Genomic DNA, 22,781 nt, shown 5'->3' on the forward strand with positions numbered 1-22,781 from the left:
CGCCAGGGAGCTGTCAGGGAGGACGTGAGAGGGGTGCTGAGGCGGGATCCCTCTCCTGAGGGAACAGGTGCCGGCATCGCGTCGGGGTGGTCCGAAGCCACCCAGCATGACTAGTCCTGGCACGAAGGGGTCGTGGCTCTCGCAGCCGGCGGTGAAGAGCGTGCTGGTGTATCGCAACGGGGACCCGTTCTTCCCGGGGCGCCGTATTGTCGTCAATGAGAAGAAAGTGTCCAACTTCGAGGTGTTCCTGAAAGAGGTGACAGGCAGGGTGAAGGCACCCTTTGGAGCTGTGCGTAACATCTATACCCCCCGGGGTGGGCATCGTGTCCGGCAGCTGGAGGAGCTTCAGAGTGGAGAGCAGTATGTGGCTGGTGGCAGGGAAGCCTTCAAGAAACTCAAGTGAGTGGCTAAAAAGTAACGTAAGACTTACATGGAACTTGGCTGTCAGCATTTGGGGTTTGGCACTGTGGCAATACTGCAGAGCCCCCCCCATCCCCTCCCCCCCCTCTTTTATTAGGCATTGCAGAAAGAGGACTTAAAGGCCATAACCCAAGGCAAAAAGAAACGTACGTGTAGCAGATAAAACTGCAAATAGAGCTTTAGAGGTGAGCCACAGAAAGGCTGCAGTTACCATCAGTCGCTTAGTGCCATCTCCTTGACATGATGGTAGAAAAGGAGAAACAGCCCTTTAAGCCAAAGGACATGCGGGGCAAGTGTCAGTATTCATGCTAGTGGTAACAGGGAGAAAGCTATAGAAAGGTGAAGTGTTGACAGTCCTGCTGTGAAGTTGATGAGCCTTGGAATTTAATTCCCAACACTTCCTTTCTTGCTTAATTTTAAAAAGTCTAAAATACTCTACCCAGCTGTCCACCTCTCCATCGCTTCTGTTCATTTTGGGTAGGTGTACAGCCTTTTTATGAGCAGAATAGCTGAGTCTCTCCTGTTGTTTAAATGATGACTGACTGCTTTCTTTTCCCTGCCTGGACACAAGTAATTAAGCTGACAGTTTCTCTGTTTTCTAGTGAGTGACTGAGAGAATACTGTGGAGGAGATCTGGGCTTTTAGGTGTGTCTCCTTAGTGTCTTCTGCATGTGCCACTCCAAGTAATGGTTCATAATTCTGGCAGTGAATTCCGTGGTCTCAATTGTCTGATTATATGTTTTGTTCAGTCTTTGTGGGCGTTTTCCCTACAGTTGAATTAAAAAAAAAAATCTCAAAATTAACAGTTATTTTCTGGAGGTAGTTGGGAATTTATATGCTAAACTACCAGCTTTACAGGACGTTGCTCATTGTGGTTTTGTAGACTTGAGGACACTGTTTTTCAGGAGAATCCATTATGTTTCAGGACAAAACTCTGTGTAATGAACGGGATCTCTATGAGCACTCACCATTTTTGTCACTGGCTGCTTCTGAATATTTATTGAAGCTTCTTGCCCTTCGGTGCAAAGCTAAGAGAGAGAGATGAATGATGGGCTAAATACAAGCCCCTTTCCCCGTGTACTCTTTTCCATGTCAAATGCAGTGCTCAAGTCTCAAGAAAGAGCTACTGTGTCTTTTTGCCATTAAATCCTGTGAATCTGTGGATGGCTTTAAGTTGTTAGTTGTCAGCCCATCATGTTTCACTTCCCTAAACGTGTTTTATGTTCGATAGACAGGCTAAAACTAAGTGACGTGTTTGGCATTAGCATGCACTGTGTAGAGAATGGGGCACTCTGGATTTATTTTGGGTCAGAAAAAGCATTTCTTTTTGTCATTTTATGGTCAGAATTTTATGGTGAGAGCTTTTCAGACTTCTATAGTTGCAACATGCAACAAGTATTTAAGATCAATGAAGAGAATATACTTTAAGAAAAGCTAACATAAAGGACTTGGTAAAAGCAGGCTGTTTTATATATCCCTTGATATATATCATAGTCCTGTGCCGTGGGGAGGATAAAGGGAGTGACTTGAAATCTTTTCTATTTCTGTGTTGAAAGTTGAAGTTCTTCACGATTAGTATTTATGTATATAGTGCTGTAAATGTTAGTAGTGCTTTTACAAGCATTATTTAAGACAGGCTAAAGGGCTTAATGGTGATCCTGTTCTTAAGTGGGTTGTAGACAGAATGATAATTAGGGAGACATCGTAGCCAGAAAAGTCAGAGGAGAGGAGGGGTCAGTTGAAAGGGACAGTGTTCTGAAAGGAATGGAAGGAATTAAAGAAAAGAGCATATGTTTATGTGTGTGTCACAGGCGAACATAAAGCAGTTGCAGCTGTGGGAGACCGAAGCATCTGCCCTAAAGATTCTGAGTCTGATCTGATAATGGCAAGAAGTTTGTACAATTTTAAAGATTTTTTTAAAGTGATGCTTGTTGGACACATTCATTGCTGTGATAAACTATGCAGGGCTGAACTGTGAAATGGAGGCTTGTGGCACTGATGTGTGGGACCATAATGGAAAGGAGAATATCCAAGGAGAAGCAGAAGCTGTTAAGTGTCATTGCTCAAGCAGGTCATTTGTTTCTTCTCAGCTGCCTTATACTGAGAACTGAACCTTTAACTTTATTGTCTGCAGTGAATCATAGACTAAATTGCGCTCACCTTTAGCACATGATCCTCTGTCCTTCCAAGCCCTGAATCTTAACATCTTGAGATAGATACCTCTGAGGGTGTATAGTTAATATAAACTGCTTGTATGCTTAATTTTTTATTTAAATAAAAATAATTCTGCTTTTGAAAAATATGTAGAAATTTTCTTTAAAGGAAGAATTATTAGCCAATGTTGGGATTTTTTAAAATATATGACAAGTTTACCAGCTTGTTTAGTCATTTACAGGTGTGCTGAATACATGTTTTTTTTGGTGTACATGCAGTGAGGTGTATTGGTGTATTGTAGTTGTTGCAGTGGTAAGTGAGAATGCATGCTCAGGCCTGCACACCTGTGGAGTTCTTCCCTGACTCTCAGCTTCCTGAAAGAAAATTCTCTATGCTGGATCTGGTTTCGATTGTTAGCTTTTTTTTTCAGCATGCCACTCTACCCTACTCCTTCCTTTGACCAATTGCTTTTATCTGTGTTCATTAATTAATGGTAAATTGTCCTCTCTCTAGAGGTGTCTCTTTAAACAACACTCTAGTTTGATCACTGGTGTGGACAGTCATTGAGTGGAAGTATTTCTGCTTTCTTAGCAAGTGGGAATACTTTTATAAAGTTTTTAGTCTGGAATTTTTTTGAGTTCCATTATCCCACTTTGGGATAGCCTTTGGCCCTATATAGACCTTTTCAGATTTGTAGATCCCTGAAATTTGACACATGAATGCCCACACTTCTGCATAGTGAATTTAAGCCTTTGACTATATATTCTCTTTTCTTTTGTCACTTTTCTTAGTTATCCTTGAAGTAATTCACAGATGCACAGAAAACAAGAACCACAGTCAGCAACTGTTGTTATAGGTTGGGTTTTTTGGTTTTTGGGTTTTTTTTGTCCTAAGAGAGCTCTTTTCTTTTTACAGGAAGAAACTTGCAACAGCTGTTTTTGTTTGTTTTTAAACATGAGTCTTGGACACTTTGTTTCTAAACATTGTCCTACATTGCTACCTTTACCTTTTCCACAGCACTGGCGTGCACTTTCAAGCATTGCTTGGAAGTCTTGCTGTGTCTTACTGTCCCCACACACTGAAGCCTTGAAATCCTTGTGACTATTCAGTGGTACCATGATAAAAAATTGCCATTCCTTCAAAGAATGAACAATGCTTTTTCTTTCTTTTTTTTTTTTTTTTTCCTTTTTTTTTTTTTTTTCCCTCCTGTCTGGCTTCTGCACCTTCATTCAGGTGCCGTGAATTCTCAACTTTGGTCAGACAGGAAAGTTTCCTCTGGCAACAGATCTTATCCCAGTCATTAACTACAGAGCACGATATTACTGGAGGCCTGCAGATGCTCTGTGAGCTCTAAGGTCTTTGGTGAGCCTGCACGGATGCTTGCCATCAAATATACCTGATGTTCTCAGGTAGGACCTTCTAGTCTTAAAAGCCTGGTAAAGGGCTTGTGGTTTCCCACTGTAAGTGGAGATAGGGAGAACCTGTAACAAACGTCCATCTAATGTTGGATTAGGTGCTCCTGGTGTAGAATAGATGCCCCAGACATATTTTTCTCATGTTCAACTCTTGGCAGAAGGTTCTGAAAGGTGCTGCTGTACTGCATTATAACTGCCCATGAAGGTATCATTTCCTACAGCGCTGAGAACTAGAAACATCTTGCAGTACTGGCAGCTGCTGAGAGCTGCATTCATGCGAAGAGCTGCTCTCATGGCTCTCAGAGTGCTGGCAAGGGAAAGGAGTTAGCGAAGTCTGGGTACCTGGATTGTTGCCTGTTTGCCGGTCTATGGGTTACTCATGCTTGAAGGCTTATTTAATTCACTTTCTTTGGAAAGGCAACAAACAGCTAATCCATCACTGTGTGTTTTAACTGACACTTTTGTGTTAATGCAGTATTTTTGTGGGAATATGTACTCTGATGGAGAGCAGTATTGTTCAGCTAGATGTGTTTTGTTTTCTTGTCCAGCTGAGGCTTGCATTTTGTTTATTCAGAAAATAATTTTGAAGATGCTATTGGCTCATCACAACCATGAGAAACCAGGATATACAATGATCAGATGTGTCCACGTCCTGTTGAAACAAGCAGTGTAGATTGTTTAGCTGATGCCCTGGGTTGAACTTGGGTATGGAGGAACGCTTTAAATCTGCCAGAGACTTACTGTGAGAAATTAAGAGTCAAGATGATGATGTTGAAAACTCCGATGTTTATATTGTGCTGGTTTATTGATCCACCTCACAGTAGTATGTAAACTTCTTTCTGACTTGAAAGTAGATGATTGGTTCTCCCTTGTCTCTTGTATTAGCTCCCAGGGCTAGCTTGCAGATTTATCTTAACACTCCTTCATTAAAATCTTGAATTAGTTACTTTTTTGTGTTATTCTGAAGCATAATAAATTTTAAAAGCTTTACATGTGAAAAAAAAAAAGTGTAGAAATATTTGTATTGTATAAGTTAGGTGCTTCTGTAAATAATTAAAACTGTTTTCCTTCCACAGCTATTTGGACATTGGAGAAACAAAGAAAAAACCCGCTGAAGTCAATAATGAGGTAGGATGTCTAAAATATTTAAGCAAACCTGCAGTTAATATTACTGCCATGCCCACATTTATGCCTGATATTTTATGTATGTATGTCATGTTTAATAATAGTACAATTATCTACCATTCTGAACATACTATTCTAGTGATTATTACTCTTACTGCTCTGAGCATGATGTACTGATTGCCTTTCACTCAGCTTTCTGAATTGCCGCATCCAGTTAAAAACTTTCAGTAATCTCCTGCTGTCTTCACTGGATCTGGTCATAAACCTAAGGGAGACTTTTTCATGCAGAAAAAGATGGTGGTAATGAGAATTTGGGGAGTTTTGGACCAGCAGCTTTTCTCCAAAACTTGGTATTTTCTCTGGAGAAGGGACATTTTTGTTTGAAAAAATCACACTTAGTTGAAATGCTTTTCCCAGTCATTGCCGGTGTCAGGTGTAAACTTCTAACTAGTTCTAGTCCACAATTCTCCAAGCTCACCTGTTTCTCAAACAGTGCTACACTAAAGCCTGGGGAGATAACTGCAGGCTTCAAAAAAAACATTGTATGTGGATTTTTGTGAGATGCGTGACTGCATTATTTTTACTGTTCTATCGTGTATGGAGATAGCAATCGTTCCTGACAACCATTTGAATTACAGCTTCTGCCTGACAAGAAGCATCAGTTCATTTGTTTTTCAATTTCTTTTGCTTTGTGCAAATTTAATGGTGTGTATAGCAGGTGTCTTCAGGCAGCAGGATACCTGGTACTAAAAGACCCTCAGAATTGAGGCCTTAGTGCTCTGATGACATTTACTATGATACTTCTTATTCAGAGGCTATGAAATATGACATCTGCATTTTATAATTAATTCTAACTTTGTAACCCATATTTTTTTCTTTGAAATGGGCACAATCAACAGAAAGATCAAATTCAAGTCAGAGACCTGGTATACTGCAAGTTGCATTTTTTCCTGGTTTGTTTATTTATGCAATTGACCAGAACATTGTGGAGATAGTTTTGTTGGTTTTGTGTAGCCATTCATGTGTCTCTGTTGTTTGTGTCTTTTTTACAAAGTAAAGAGAACAATTTTTAAAAATAGGAAAAGTTAATTAAACACTGATGAAGCAGTGGGTTTGTACTCTGTTCCTGACATATATGAGCAACACATTGAACTGAGCAACACCCCTTCACATATGCACCATCTAAGCTTTCCCGTTATTCATAAATTCCACTTTTGTCGTCCAGCATTTTCTTATTCCAGTTGCAAGTCTCCGCTGATTAATTTCCATGAATTTTGCTGAAACTAGTTACTTTCAGGGTGTACAGGCAGAGAATCAAGTAATTAATCTCACTTTTAATTGTGATCTAAGTAAGATGTTATAACTGGGGGTGGTGGTGGTGGTAAAATGTTTGTACAGTAGCAGTATTGCACTTACCTGAACCTTCAACACATAAAACACAGTTCTGAACCAAAACCCCACCTTTGGATGCATGACCAGTCTTTACTGTTTTTTTTCTGAGTATCTGAATGTATGGATAGCACTGTATTTTATGCTAAAACAGTATCTGGGTGAAAAATGAAATTATTCTTACATATCCAGGACAAGAAAAAGAACTTGAGGAATTTGCTTTTACTTAGAAAATGTGGTGGTTTGCGTTCACTATTATGTGTGACTCCCATTAATAGTGTGCAGTGTGACTAATTCCATGTGCCCTTTGCTGAGAAGGTAGTTGTCTTCATGGAAGACTCTTAACCAACTCTCCTGATACTGCCAGTTATCAGGACAACCACAGGCTTGCTACTTTAAGGCTAGTTTTAAGGTTTATTGTTTTGCTGCAGATCCTTAGAATCACAGAATCATCAAGGTTGGAAAAGACCCAGAAGATCATCTAGTCCAACCATTAACCTAACACTGACAATTCTCAACTACACCATATCCCTAAGCACTATGTCAGCCAAAGAAGATTCATGATATAATAGAAATTCTGTGCATTTGGAGAAATAGTTGTAGGAGTTGTGGGATTTTTTTTACTTACAGTTGCATATTTGGTAAGAGAGGCTTCTATTATTTCTCCTGGAATCCGTGCTTATTGTATATTATCTTAACACTTGCAGCCATGTCTCAGGGCTTTGAATTAAACCAGTGTAAACCATCCATTATCTCAGCTTGCTTTCTTCCTATTTGACTTATGTTTGCAATCTCCACAGTCTCTGTGGAGAGCTTAACTCCCCATGTTGAGTTTAATTTTATGTGATTGATTTATGTGGGGAAAGGAGTCATAAAAATGAGATGAAACCCAGTAATAGTCTACATATTTTTATCAGGGCTTATGAATAACACAATTGTTTTCGTGTCCTAATCATTTAATCCTAGGAATGAACTTTTGGGGGGGCTAGTAATGTAAGTTTTAATGCCTGTATATATTCAGATTAAAACCGTGTGAAGAAGGAAGTTTTCACTTTTTTTCAGGCATTCACTTAGAAATCAAAAACCTAGATGTGTTTTAGGACCAGAAGGGGCAGCAGTACTCTCTTTGATTCTGCTGGATTTGCATCAGCAAACAAAATAATCATGTTTTTCCATGGAGCCTTGTAGCAGTCTTTGATGCTATCCCATAGAGGTATTTTGCTCTCATAAGGCATTATTTTAATTGAATTTCAGAAATAAAATCCTCCCTGTTTGTTTCATTAGAAGAAGAAAAAAAAAATCAGTGTACGTGTGAATGTCCAACATTGCTAAAGAAAGAAATTTATGGCTCAGTCCTGCAAGCACATCAAGGTGTAATTTGTGAATCATCTCAACGACTTCAGTAGGAAGGTTACCATGGAGTTATGCATGTACAGAGAAAATTGTGGGTCAGGTCTGAGTTTCTAGTGTTCTGGTGGGCTGGAGGGGGGGCAGGAGAGAAGAAATGAATAAAATTATTTCATTGATTATTTGGCTCAGTGCAGCTTTGTGGGCTCCTTGCAGATCCAGAACCAGTGTGCTATGTATTCGGAATTGCTACAGGATTTTTTGTTGCCCATGGAAGGAGATGGTCTTGGAGTTATTAGAGCTGGCTTGCCCTAGCCCTGATTTTGGAAGCACAATGATGCTGGTCTGGTGGCAATGACAGTTTTTCTGTGCCTGAATAGTGCCAGATATCAAAGATATGAAAGCTCTAAAAAGGTAGCACAGAAGGTGTTTGAGAAATTTGTGTTCAGTGATTAAGGATGATAACATCATGCTTAGGTACAATGTTATCAAGTCAGTTGTATGAAGAACATTTAATTTGGCATTTCTTAACTGATGTGTGTTTCTCAGTTTTTTCTCCAGTAAGACAATTACAAATATTTATTTCCAATTCTGGTTAGTGGGGAAGGAGGCAAAAGGAAGAATACTTTATGCAGCAGCTGCACACTGTGTATTTGTATGCAGCTATAGGTTTTCTTTTGTGTTAGTTAAACTGCGAAATGTTTGACATCTGGTTTTGGGAGTACATTAATGCTGTTCTTTGAAGGCAGCATCTCAATTACTTTAAATTTACACATAACTAGAAAATGTGTATCAAACTAGAAATAAACAAGAAAAAATTCATGTTCGAGATATGGTATAAATACGGTAACCTACATTCATAAAGGAGAATAGATGAGAAGTATATAAAGCATTAATTCTTACTAAAATCTCTTCATACTTTTCTCATGGAGTGACAAGACAAAATACGTAGTCCATCAGAAATAGGTTTATCTTCTAATCTGTGAGTCTGATTTTGTGAGGAAGGTGTTCCAGGACAGGGAGGGCAAGCAAAACAAACAAACAAAAAAGTTAAGGGAAGTTCTCCATCTCATGGATTCTGAGAACTCACCTAATGAAATACTTTAGTGTCCATTCTTGTAAGGTGCTGAGATTTAACATTTAGGAATGGATTCTGTCCCTGACAAGAGCAGTATTAATTCTCTCTGTTATGCCCTGGTTCAGATTTAGCTGGAGCTTCTCAAATACCATGTTCCTGTTGTCCTGTAAGGTGCACCTTGCCTTGCCTGACACGTTTGGACCTAACAAAGCTTTACAGCTAGTAAGTGCCTGTGTTCTCTGTCTGTCCTCCACAACTGACAACAGGAGCTCTGGAGAAGCTTTGATCAAGGAGGTCTTAATGTAGATGTGTTGTTACAACACAGCAATGAACCAACTCTGTAATGTGTAATTCATTAAGCACTATCCGTCTTATTTATGTGACGAGTGGAACATGCAAATAGATGTGATGGTCTGTAAAATGGGTCAGTGTTAGAATAGTTAGTGAGGAAACATTTTTTTCTGTCTAAACTGATAGATTTATAGATGAGGGTCTATACCACCAAATAAATACCTTATAATATCAGTAGCTGATTTCACCATAGGCTGTCTTTGGTGAAAGATGGATGAGATGGAAAGAATGTATTACATGTCCCCCATAAAGAGTGTCAGCGTGCAAAAACATGTAAGCAGAACAAGACAAGAAAGCTTATATTTCTGTGTTTTTCAAGTGTACCAACTGCACATAGGAGTTCAATTTTGAAGGCTTTTCTTTTAAAAATAAGCACTGTTTTAAAAATAGTTGAAGTATGACAGTAATGATAATGCTCTTCTTGCAAGATAGCTGTAGTCTGGGTCTGTGAGGCCTAACTGTCAATCAGAATTGGGTCTTTTAAAAAGCCCTTAGTTGTTCTATTACTGATACAAATCAGGTTTCAGGGTGGTCTTCAATTAAATAATGTCATTATCTGTTAATATTTCTGATATCAGTGATACATTTCTTTAATCCAGTGTCTAGATTCTTAAAATCTAGCTGTTTACCAGTCTAAGGCCTCCAAACAACTGAAATAAATGGGCCAAGTGCTCATCTGTTGGAAAACAGTTATATTTTTTCACCAATCTACCCCAGAAATGGACTTGAATTTATAGCCCTATTCTTCTGGGTGAAGTATTGTGCATAGACCAGTGTCAGTATAAAATGATGAATGAGGAAGGGCCACTCTGATATCTTACTGCAGGATGATATAAGTTATGACAGAAGTGCATGAAAACGATACTGAACATTTATTAAATGTTTCTGAGCAACAGGAGTTCATTAGTGTCAACTTGTATGATGTCTGTAGTTCAGTGATCATGGACTTTGGTAGACTCTGAGCCATGCCCAGGGCCGGGAAGGAGATGGGATGCTGTTGGTTATGCAAAAGTACCAGTGGTAACTGTGGTACCTTAACAGCCCCTGGATTTCAAGGGCAGATAGAAGCCTTGATACCATTTTTGCTTTTGGAAATCTTCCTCAGACTATTGCACTTATGCATGGGATGAAGAGAATAGTTCAAGAGAAAACTGCTAACTGCAGAAGGGAGGAAGGAGTTTATAATGGGAAAGGTCTGCAAGATCCTTTTCACTTCTGAACACCAGTCTGCAATTTGATTATTTTCACATTAACATCCAGTTTCAGAGATAATCTCGATGCAGTAACATCTGAGCAATTATCAAGCACATCCTCACAAGTTATCCCCCTGCTGCATGCTGCTAGAGTGATGAGATTTAAAAGCCACATCTCTCTCTTTTCACTTCATCTGCTGTTGTTTGTATTGGGCACTTCCTTGCCTGTTTGTACTTTGCTCTCCTTTAGCAGTGGCAGCAGTTCAGGAAAAGCCCCTTAGTTCTCATGTTGCTTTAACACCAGATCGGTGTGTCACTGATTTTCACGGTGCCACAAATTCACTTGACTAGGAGTGTGCGTGATGATCGGAATGGTGAGCTGTGGGGATGAAGAGGGAGAAAGAAAAGACCAAATCAGACCTAAAGGCAGTGAGCAGCGGTGGTGAAGAGAGAGACTACCTGCATGAGCAAATGACTAAAGCATTTTACTGACATGGCAATACTCTTGCTCTTCTGTTTTGATGTTTATCCCAGCAGATGAATGATGATATGTGTCTTGCACTGTAGCATTGTGGTAGTTGTTCTGCATGGAAGGCTGGACAAAGTTTTGTAGGAAAAACCTGATTTTTCAATTCTTGCTATAATCCCCTAGAATTGTCACACTCCATTTTAGTTTTGACTTTTTGGCGAGAGAGCAGGGGTGGAGAACAAGTTCAGATTTCTGCCTTCTCCCTCTCTCAGCCAGGGACAGCAGCAAGGCACTTGTCCCAGAAGCATGGGAAAATTGTGTGTTAGTCTCAGCAGATCACAGCCATGCTCTTGGCTGTTTTAAATCCTTTAGCAGAGCCCTCATGCTATAATAATATATCTTGGAACTTTTTACAGTTATGTTACCAGTAGGGAAAGTAGTAACAAGATTTCATCCTGACCCAGGCTAAAGCTTTGATACTAGCTGTTCCCTAGGTATGTTTCCATCCACCAAATCTTTTGGCAAGTGAGCTTGTTTTGCAAGAGAGATCCCTTTTGTGATGAAGGTGATCTTCAACTAATTGCAAATACATTTTAAATGATGTGCTTGAGGAATCTAACAATTAATCTCTTGAGGAAGTATGGACCAACAGAGTTGCCGTTTGTTTATTATAAGCTTAGTTGTTTGTAAAAGGTACTGAATGTTATTGTCCAGGTATAACGTGTAAAGTATGTATATCTAGGTACTATCTCTGATCTAGGTTGTCCCCTCCTGTGCTCTCAAAAAGATGCATTTTACTTGTTTTGGGGGCTGAGTAAGATGCTGATGAATTAACTGAACTTCTGTATTTGCACGTCCTGTAGGCAACAATTTTTAAAAAATTCTCTTTGTTCCACAAAGATGTGTTCAGCTGAAACTTCCTTTCTTCTTTGACTTCTTATGATCAACAATTTTTTGAACACACTGAAGTAAACTGACTTTGCAATGTGTTATTATAAAAGCAAAGAACTGCAGGCATCTAAGAAAAGCAGATGGATTTTGGTATTAAAGAACCATTCTCTTGCAACCAAAATAAAAAAGGAAGCTTATAGTGTCTGTATGAAACAGCATCTATTATGAAAAGTTCATAGTAAGCCTGCATTATGCTGCTGTACTGACCATATAGATTTACCCTTGGTTGACAGCAGACAGATTTTCTTAGGTAAAAACACTGAGAATTTTTTTGTCTGCACTTCACTTTTTCTCCTGGGCTTCTAGGCCAATGTGATTGTGTGGTGAGCTCTAACGCAAGTATTTTTTATGCTGCTCAAGATTCATTTTAATTTACATTCCTCTTGGATTTTTTTACTGACTTGTATTCTAGAAAAGCATTTATAAAGTTAGTTAAGAAAACTCTACTCATATGTCTTACTTTACATAAGGCACATCAAGAGTTAGTTCTATACTATAGAGAGATGAGTGATGTAGACTCCTTTCCTTAGGTTCACCGCTGTTTTCTATGATGTTTAAGCAATGAAAATTTCCTGGTCCACAATTTTATTACAATTGTCTACTTACAGTATGTTTATAACACTATTACCCATCAACTGGGAACTGCTGTAGGGCAGTCAGTATGAAAACAGACACTGTAAGAGCCAGTTGGTTGTAGGCCAAGTGTGTGGCTGGTTGAGGAAGGGTAACTTTATCCAATTCATTGAGTTGTGGGCTCATTCTGAAGTGCTGTCTTTTAGCATAGCAACTGACTGAATACAGCTCTTGGACTGTCAGATTCTGTGATGCCTGTTGGGGTTCTGGTGTGAGGGATGCACTAGGGACTCTCTGCCCATCACCCACCAGCTCTTGTCCTACTTTTTCAGTGCCAGGTTCTTCTCATGTTCAGCCTGGGTACTCATGCAGTTCTGTTGCCTCACATTTAGTACTTGTGCCCTGGTCACATTTTCCCCGTGATTCATCACTTTTTTTCATTGTTTTACATGAACATTTTATTGAACTTTTTTTAAATAATTTTTTAAATAAAATTTGATTTTATTTTATTTAAAACATTTTCATTGTTTTACATTAATATTTTATTGTTCCATAGCTCTGTTTCAATTGTAGCTTCTTTTATTAGATGGTTTAGGTGTCGTCATATTTGGAGGAGTATTTGTGGAATGGGATAATCAATATTTTTACTAATGATTCTTCAGAGGATTAATAAAGGTTCCTCAAAGCTTTCCTACATGTATGACCTGAATATTTGTATCTGCATGCAACCCCAGATCATCTCTCTTTAGTGAAAACACTTGATAATTACAAGAATTTGAATGAGTATTTCAAGATTTTGACACTTTTAAATTTCTTTTCCGATCCAGTGCCTATCAGTCCTCACATTGGGCACACACTGGATGACAGAGACATGTGCTAGGACATGGAGCAGAGCGCATTTGCTTGCTAGGGAACTTCACAGAGTATGTCTGTTCCTGTGATGAAGCGTGACTACAGAATGAAACTGTGACTGGCAGAATGTGCCTTCTACTGGTGATTTTCAGCTGCAGCACATCATCTTAGCACCACTCCTGCTGCAGGGTCTTGTGGGCCAGACATAGTTAATGGGCAGATCACAGCCTAGGTCAGTTGGTCACTGCATCTTGGTGAGATCCTGGGCCAGGAAATGTTCCCTACTTATCCAGTGCTAACATAAGAGGCGGGCACTATGGCAGTGGGATGTGAGGTGAAAAATACAATGTTTAAAACTTAGTAGATCTGAACTCACCATCAGAATTTTCAAAAAAAGCATCTGAGATGTTGCTATAAAAGTATTTTGAGGAGCTGCTGCCATTTCTCTGTTATCCTCTGTTCCTCCATATTTTAAAATTCAATTCTTTTACTATCATTTATGGCAATTGTTCTTCTACATCCTTTAAGTGCATCTTTGTTGCTAGACAGTGGAATCACCAGTCATCTGTTAGCAGTGATATGATTGGATTAATTTGTAAAAGTTGAATTTTGGAAGTTTATAATGTTGTCTTGAGTTTACAAATTATGTTGGAATATTTATCTAACATACCTAACATACTTGCATATTATTCCAAGTACATTCTCATGAAAAATCCCAGTATTTATAATTATTTTTTATTTCAAACGTAGCATTTAACACATATGACAAATAATGTTCATGTCTAATCATAAGAAAGTACTTGTCATTTTTCAATGAGTGGACTCTTTATGTATTTTAACTGTCAATTAGCAATGGTTCATTGATGTTTTCCCTGTTCAGGAGATAGTTTTGTGAGGGCAAGAGAGGGCCTGAACAAGTATTAGAAATGATCCCAGCATGTGCAAATTACAGCTATTTGATGTCAAAAGAACCTATCTTCACAGGATATTTTTTTCCTAATTCTTTCCTAGGAATTAGAAAGAAACAAACATGATTTGTGCTACCAAATTACTATACACAAAATACTTGTATATCTGGAAATGAATTATGTATAAAGGTCCACTTCATATTCTGTGCCTATATGCAAAACTAAACCCTCTTGCTACTCCGCATGTGAGCTGTTTGATTTCTTCTGCTGGTGTCACAGACTAAGGAACTAATTAGGAATTCTACTGCAGGTGTAGATTAGAGAATAAGACTATCAAAATACAAAGATTAAAAAACTGTGATACACATCTTTAATCCCCTGAGCAACATCTTTAATAGTTAAATTTTAAATGTCATTGTTTGGTATTTAGTATCCTGGTAACATAATTAGCACAACAAGACATACTAAACAGATACTCTTTCTGTGTGTTCATAATCTAATACCAGGAGGAATCAGAGAAGAGATAACCAGGCATCTAGTTAAAACATAAACTGTGTCCTTTTTTCTAATTGGCGTATGAATTAAGAAAATTTCTCTTTATATAGTTCTGCATACCTGGATTGTGCGGTTCTGAGTATTTTAATTAGCAGCTTTCTTACAGATGGATTTTGTAAATTTTGGATCTACAGAAAGACTTGTAGACACTTTGGTTTGTGCCGCTGGAGAATTTCATGGTCTGTATTGAAGCTTGTAAGTTAGTCTCTTCCTTGATTAACATATCTGCCTTGTTCTGTATGGGAACTGCTCTTCTAGTCTGTGAGGAGTCTGGGAGGAAGGGAAGAAAAGCCAGTACTGAAGCTTTTAATGAGGCGTGTTAGACTCATTAAAAACTTGTTGCTACATACTAAATTGACTTACTGGAAACATTAACAACTTTTACCTTTGATTAAAAATTATGAAAAAAAAATAATTTTAATGGTTGCTTTTTGTTCTTCATCTGTCACTGTTCACAGGTTCAGGTCCTACTGATCAACCATGAAGGTCAGAGACTTCCTTTTGGTTTCAATGAGTCTAAGGAATTTTGGGAAAATACACAAATCATGAGAGGCAAAAATGGTCAAAAATTACAGTACTATGTCAGTGACAGAAATGTGTATCAAGATCTATTTTGCTTGAATAAAATTTGCATTATTGATGCCATTATTGTATGTGGTAAGCAGTGTAGGGTATAGCATCATGCAGCTTGGAGAAGAAATAGGAGCTATTTTTGGGATCCAGAAGCAACATGGGTGTGATCTGTTTCACAGCACTTCACAGGCTAAGTGCCTGGGCAGTTAAGGCCATGCCATTGTCTGACTTATCCCAACTGAAGATCTCGCCCTAGTCCAATACCCCCAAACTATATATGACAGATCCTGAGTGAAACATTCTTCTTTCCAGGGCTTATCTAGATGCGGTGAGACTTACCCCCAAATGCACAGGGGATAGAACTCCATTTCACCTACCATAGCTGAAAAGGAGGGTGATTTGCCTTGGAGGTGAACAGAGTGGCTTTAAATAGTTTGTGAATTTTGTAGGAGCTTTGTGGTCTAGAGGGCTTCTTGAATCAGTACCCGAGTGTTCTGGCATGGTTTGTTTCCGGTTCATCTATGATTCATGAGTGCTGAGAAGTTTGCGTACTGCTGTGGTGTGTGTCACCTATTTATGTAAGTTTTGAAATACACTCAGTTAACAGCAGTTTGAGTGGTGCTTTGTATCCACACTGGTAGAAGGGCTAGTAGCCTCTTGCTCAAGGCTGTTTGTACTGCCTACTATACCATCTAGCAATGCACAGTAGCCAGGGAAATATAGATTATCCAGGTTAATTACTGTATAGGACAATTGTAATGGTTTTGTACTGACCAAACACCTCAGTGAGTTTGACTCTCCATCTTTCATCAAAGTATATAAAAATGCACATTTAAAAAAAAGTTGTGTTTCTATGAAATAGATGTTTCCTGTGCTGTAATGGCTTTAGAAAACTTATCATTCTAATTTGCTTTTGATCACTGAACCTTGTACATTCCTTGCTTTCACATCACAGGGGGTGGTGTGTATGTGTATAAATGGGGTTTTGGTTCTTTTGACCCCAGTTTTACCCTAGGGGAATGCAAATATTTGTTCTTAATTTTCCTGGGCACATTGATTAATGAGTAGGCCATTGTAACAAACTGGCAAAGCTATGGCTCATTGCATTAGCTGATAAATTTGGAATGTGACATTGTGTTGAAATATTTAAAACTTCAAAAGCTTAGTTATAAAGTGATGTAAGTAATGAGTGTGATGTTCATAGCACACAAGACCATATTAATACAGCAATAAGGAAGACCAGCTCTTAAACCTCAAACCAGCACAGAGATCTCGTTCAGGGAGGTTACGTTTTTTGACTGTTGTTTTCCTACTGTCCAGTATGGCTTTATAAATATGTGTAAACCTGTAAATCTTGCAGTTGTTCAGTTGCTCCGTTTGATGGGGGATGCTTCTGGTAAGAAAAGGAAATAAATCAGATAGTCATCCCATTGCTTAGCTATAGATAATTAGCCTGTGTCTTCATGGCAGCCTGTGAAAGTGCTTCCAGACCTCTGTATTTAGCATGTCTCTAATTATTTAATATACATTGAAGGGAAAAGAAAAGCTAAGAATGGCATGTTTTCATTTGAAACTATTATCAAGTGCTTACAAGTCACCTTTTTAGAAACAAAATATGCAGCATGGTATACAGCTCTGATATACAAGGATCAGTTCTCTGAAGTGTCACGTACCTCTTGCAAGTATGAGGTAGCCAATGGAGGTTGGGTAGTTTTCTGCATTTGTCGCACTTTCCAATCTATGTTTGAATAATAAGTGTGAAAAGTGTAATGTAGCATTCACAGAAGCAAAAATTTTATTCATGAGGATCAGCAAATACGTTCACACCAATACGCATCATTTTGCTACATCTTCATTTTAGGGATCATGTCTTTTACCTTTTACTGGTTAACACATTTCTGAAGAAAGAATTGAAAACTATTCTTTTTTTATTTGTATATTTCAAACCAACGTGCAGGTTGCTCAGAGTCCTTGTGTGAATAGCTGTTCTCGATGATGGTTTCCCTGTAATGCCATATCTGTAATGTTCTCTTCCCACTCTAACACTTCCTTGAGTTAGAAGCATTGCATGACCAAGCCCATCTGTAGCGTTCTAAAAAGGAGCAACATGTTTTCAGTTAGAAAATAGAAATTTTTGTATGAAAATTATATTAAATTGTTGTATATATGTATGCACACACTAATCAAAATGGTTTTCTTACAAAAACTGTTTTTCATATATGTACATATAATAGTATACCTGAGGTAATGGTTTGGCTGCTGATCATTTTGTTTTATTTTCTTTTGCCAACAGTCTACAGTGGAAGATGTAAGTACCTAACGTAGATTATGCAATGTGTTTTATGTTTGCCAAGTGTTTTGTCTGTGTTTTGTTAAATTTTATGAACATTTAGTATATTTTTTAGTATATGGGAAAAATCTATAAAATGCTGTTATAAAGCAGCTGTGAGGGTGTGATTTTTTTTTACCTGGTTTCAGTTAGATTCTGATCTGCATATTTTTAATTTCGAAGGAATGTTAGGAGGCACTTGGCTGCAGCTAACATTCAGCAACACAAATTCAAGCACAGTGAATTATGACTGAAGGTGAAAGCTGGGCTCTGAGACTCTCTGTAGAATTAATCTGAAATTTGAGTGTTTACAGAGATCTCAAATGCTGCAGATTGATCCCCACTCCCAGAACCTAGGCTGTGTTGAGTTTAGCTGCTTTGTTTTTCCTGGACTCTACAAGGTGCATTGCAAAGTTATTTCACAGGTGGTAATGCCTCTCTGAAGCAAGAAAGATTCACACTGCTGTTGGTGTAAGAGGCACTGTGGGAAATAACAAATTCTTTGTAGAATAGAAAGGTAAAAAATATGGTGGTTTTGAATGTCTGTAATCCCACGGTGTATTTCCAGCAGTGTTTAACTCTTGTTGCCTTGCAAATTCTCATCTGATTGATTTGCCTTCAGCTTACTTAAAGTTCCCTATGTGTTTTAACTGAATAATGCTTTCTCCTTCCTCCCCTAAATGCTTTGCGTTGCTGTTGTATGTTCTTGTGTAATACCTCAGATGAGTATCTCATCATAAATTATGAAATGTTGGCAACATTTGTCAGTAGGATATGGAAGCTGCCCATGAAGGGGTCTTTTTAAGCAAACTGAAAATGTACAAAATCTAAAGATAAAATCATAATGAGGCCAGACCACTGATTAATGTAAATCTGCTTACAATTGCTGACGTAAATGGGAAAGTGCTGATCTACATCAGCTGAGAATGTGACTGGTGAAATGAAAAGAAAATAAAGGGTTTACGGGGCTAGTGATGCTCATCTCTTAATGTAAGCACAAACTTTCACCCAAGACCACATCGTTGTTAATATGTAACTGCAGTGCCAGAGGGGTCAGGCTATTCCAGACACTGCAGCACTGTGGTACCTCCTACAAACAAAATAGAAATAGTACCATGTATTCTTTAATTAAATCCTGGATTAGGTCTTCCGCTATGGTGGTTTGTCATAACTCTATATGCTTCAAAGGAACTAGATTGATTTACAGTGGCTGAGCACTTGGTCTTTTATTAATGTATACTTCTGTGTACTGAAATTATGTGGCTTGCTTTTCATAACTGTAAATAGTTTAACACTGGTCAGACAGAAGTTCCAAACTCTGTGAGGTAGTAGCTTGAAGACTGTGCCAAAAAAAACCCCAACACAACAGGACAGGTTAATGAGAAGAATGGTGTATAGGGTGAAGGTTTTTTTGTTTGGCTTGTTGGGGGTTTTTTGGGGGTTGTTTGTGTAATATATAATATTGTATAATCACAGTGCGGTATAGATCTAGCCAAACTGTTTTTAAAAAGGTGGTTTCAGAGCAGTTGAAGGTTGCTCGTGCTGAGTTTTTGTGCTGTTTTACTTGGAGAGCTTGATATACTATGCTCTAGCCAGAACGTACATTGGGCATCTGTAAGTTATCTCTTTTGCATTGTGGAATACTGTGTTATACTATATTGTAGTTGCTCACATGTCTGCATCCTTGCCAGCTTCAAAATTAAAGGTGTTGTACACAGATCATTTGCAGCACCCCTCTGCAGGCACTTCCCTCTCTTTTTCTTTTTAAATTTTCTTATACTTTATATAATTATTTTCTTCTTTCCTCTCATTTGCAGTGTCAGAGTGTCCCTGTGTCCTGGATGAATATAAAGAGTTTATCTTTCTTTTGGCCCCTGAAGCAGATCAGGTGTAAAATGTGCCTTCAGGAGGCAAACAGTCCCAAAGACACTAGTTATCTCTCCTTTTCCAGACAAATAACAGTGGCCTAAGCATCTGCCCAAGAGCATGTGGACCCCAAGAAAAGATGCAGTGTCCTTGTCCTCGCTGTTCATGTTGGATGTGGCCAAAGATTATTCAAAGAATTCTGTACCACCATGGTCCAGCACCTGCTTGATTTAGTTTGGGCTACTCTGTTCCAAGCTCCCAGAAACTGAGGTCTTGTCTATGCACTAAATACTTATGAGTGTTTTAATAATGTCATAGTCATCTTAGCGTTTCCATGCACTGACTTTTGTGGTATTACGTTAGCAAGTGTAATATTGCACTAAGGTATTCTTTACACCTTTTAATATAGGAAGTATATTTGATTTAAACACACTTAGCAAAACAACACAAGGTTGTATTTTGCTCTCGTTTAGATCATGTTTAGGTAGAAAAGACAAATATTAAGTCTCTGCTCAGGCTGGTCCTATCTTACAGTACCCTGCAGTTTGCTTGTTTCACAACAGGGCTGACTTGTTAGGCCACAGAAGGCTGCCAGAAATGTTGACGACTCTTTAAGAGAGTAACCCAAAACACAGACTTGCAAGCTGATGCCACAGTATCTATTATTGGCAGAAATACAATCCTTTGAATAATAAATGAGCTCTTAACATCTGTCAGGTTGCTTGTTTTCTCAGGGGCCCAGTGATTGGGCTGCATGCAAGAACATAATGGCCTTCTGAGGAGCCTACATCAAAATTAATGGTTTCATGAGCTTGCAGGAGCACCTAAATAATTGGGCACACCTGGGACTATCCTAAAGGGCTCCTTTATGCTTAACAAATGCTTTCTAACTAGTTCCATGTTGTGGTTTAACCCCAGCTGGCAACTAAGCACCATGCAGACATTCGCTCACTCCTCACCTGCACCTGGTGGGGTGGGGAGGGGAATGAGAAAAAACAAGTAAATCTTGTGGGTTGAGATAAGAACAGCTTAATAATTGAAAGAAAATAAAATATAATAAAATTAATAATAGTAATAATAATTGTAATGAAAAGGAAGATAAGAAAAAGAGAGAGAAATAAAACCCAAGACAGACAAGTGATGCACAGTGCAGTTGCTTACCACCTGCTGACCAATGCCCAGCCAGTTCCTGAGCAGTGATCAGCACCTGCCAGCCCACTCCCCCAAGTTTATATCCTGAGCATGATGCGCTATAGCCATGGAATATTCCTTTGGATAGTTTGGGTCAGCTGCACTGGCCGTGCTCCCTCCCAGCTTCTTGTGTACCTCCTCACTGGCAGAGCATGGGAAACTGAAAAACCTGTGATTTAGGATAAGCACTACTTAGCAACAACTAAAACATTAGTGTGTTATCAACATTATTATAAATCCAAAATACAGCACTGTACCAGCTACTAGGAAAAAAATTAACTCTGTCCTATCTGAAACCAGGACATTCCAGTAAAGTGTGGATCATTGAAACCTGAGTGTTGCAGACTGGATCAGGGAACTTAGTTTGATGGACTGTTTGGAGTGTGTAAGAGCTTGAGCATAGGTCTCAACAGCATAAGTAAGCATCAGAAATGGATGAGGGATCAACTTTTAGAAAAAGCAATATAAAGCTTTACTAGTTATACACTGAATACTATATCAGGGATTAGCCTGACAACCTAGCAGCTATGCAGAAAGGGGCAGCCAAAGGTAAGTCATCCCTGCTTTGGATGCACCTTGTGTTTAGAGCCTAAATAGTAGGACCTGATGCTATGGAAGTAATTCAGTATTACCTCAGCCTTCAGTAGCATACTCTTTAGAGAGTTATCTTATTTTTTCTCTATTATGAAGCTCTCTATTAGATAGCTTAGATTGGGCAAATAACCAATAATGGCTGTCGGCAGCAATAGAAATATTTTCAGATGTTGCAGTTTAAGGTGTGTTTTCTTTTTCTTCCTAGAGGCTCATTAAATTTTTATCTCAAATTTTGATGACATAAAGTACCAGTTATGCTCTGAAAAATAAGCTTTAAATGTTTCTGCAAGAATGGCTGAGTTCCTAAATTATTTGGCAGTCTCCAAAAAATTTTTTGCCTCCCCTAATGAGCTGTTATAACAACCCTTAGTCTCTTTCCAAGCCTGTAGTAGTAGGTGTGAATCTTCCACCTGATTCAGAGCAGGCTGGAATTAACAGCAAGTCTGTTAAGGCGTAGCTTATATACAGTCCAGTACAAAATTTCTCATTGTATGAGGCCAAGACAAACATGTAACTACAAAATAGATTTTAGGAGTAGATATATTCCCTAGTAAATTGCTTGTGTAAAGGGAAGATCTCCAGCCATTCTAGAAGCCTGCTTCCTAGTCTGGTCCACAAGCACTGCTGACACAATGCGGCAGTAACCCCTTTCTTGTTGTCTCTCCTCTTGTAGAAGTCTCTGGCCAAAATAATTGCTTTGCACTGAGCCTCAGATCTCTGTGCCCCTGCTACTGCTGTTGCTTGCTTCTGTTTAGTCACTTTGCTGTGCAAAGGCTAGTTCTGCCTTCCTCTACCCCTGAGCAGTGTAGGCTTTTGTGTCTCCTGAGTCTCTCTGAAAATGGAAGATTGGGAGGGTTACACTGCTCGCTAGCGCTTTTGAGAAAGAGGAGAAGCTGAAGTGAGTTGAATTCAGAATAGATACGCTTCTCTTTTACCAGCTATTGACAACAGATTTTCTTAATCAGATTTACTTGTTTCTGTCTTTCACCTGAAGGCTTGTACATCAGGGAATACCAGTTTTGGTTTTGTTTTCTTGATTGCTTTTTCCCTGAGAGAGCTATCTTAGCTCCAGAATTTATGTACTTGGTGCAGAGTTTGCTGTGTGAGGTTCTTTGGGTTATGTGGGAAGTCAGATTTGATTATTTTAATAGTAATTTTTATCCAGTTTTAATATCTAGAGGTTAAGCACCTCTCTTGCTTTTTTCAGTACATACAAGAGAAAGATCTGGAAAGGAGTCCTGCCAGTACTGAATGAATTTGTGTGAAAATCGAAGCAAAAACTTAAAGCACTGGAGCCCAAACAATTTTTCATAATTAAAATTAAATGGGAAGTTTTGGTTAAGTCAGCACAGAATGCTATAAAGCTGCAACACATCACATAATTAGACTGTTTTACATAGTGACTGGAACCTTGCCTGTTTAAATAAACTTTGTACATCTATTGGAAA

At 38.6% G+C, this 22,781-nt stretch overlaps 1 protein-coding gene across 3 annotated transcripts in view; it reads left to right on the forward strand.

Moving 5' to 3' along the window:
• DCDC2 (doublecortin domain containing 2) overlaps positions 1 to 22,781 on the forward strand; it is a 72,889-nt gene continuing 50,108 nt past the window's right edge. For 2 of the 3 annotated variants that reach the window (XM_026843488.1, XM_026843489.1), the window contains exons 1-3: positions 1 to 399; positions 5,066 to 5,117; positions 17,647 to 17,661. In XM_026843488.1, the coding sequence (XP_026699289.1) occupies positions 107 to 399; positions 5,066 to 5,117; positions 17,647 to 17,661 (360 nt within the window). In that variant the 5' untranslated portion in view covers positions 1 to 106. The remainder of the gene's footprint in view (positions 400 to 5,065; positions 5,118 to 17,646; positions 17,662 to 22,781) is intronic. The other variant, XM_026843490.1, reaches the window with a different exon arrangement.

The sequence above is a fragment of the Athene cunicularia genome (genome assembly GCF_003259725.1).
Source record: "Athene cunicularia isolate RWA chromosome 2 unlocalized genomic scaffold, athCun1 chr2_part1, whole genome shotgun sequence".
Classification (NCBI taxonomy): Eukaryota; Metazoa; Chordata; class Aves; order Strigiformes; family Strigidae; genus Athene; species Athene cunicularia.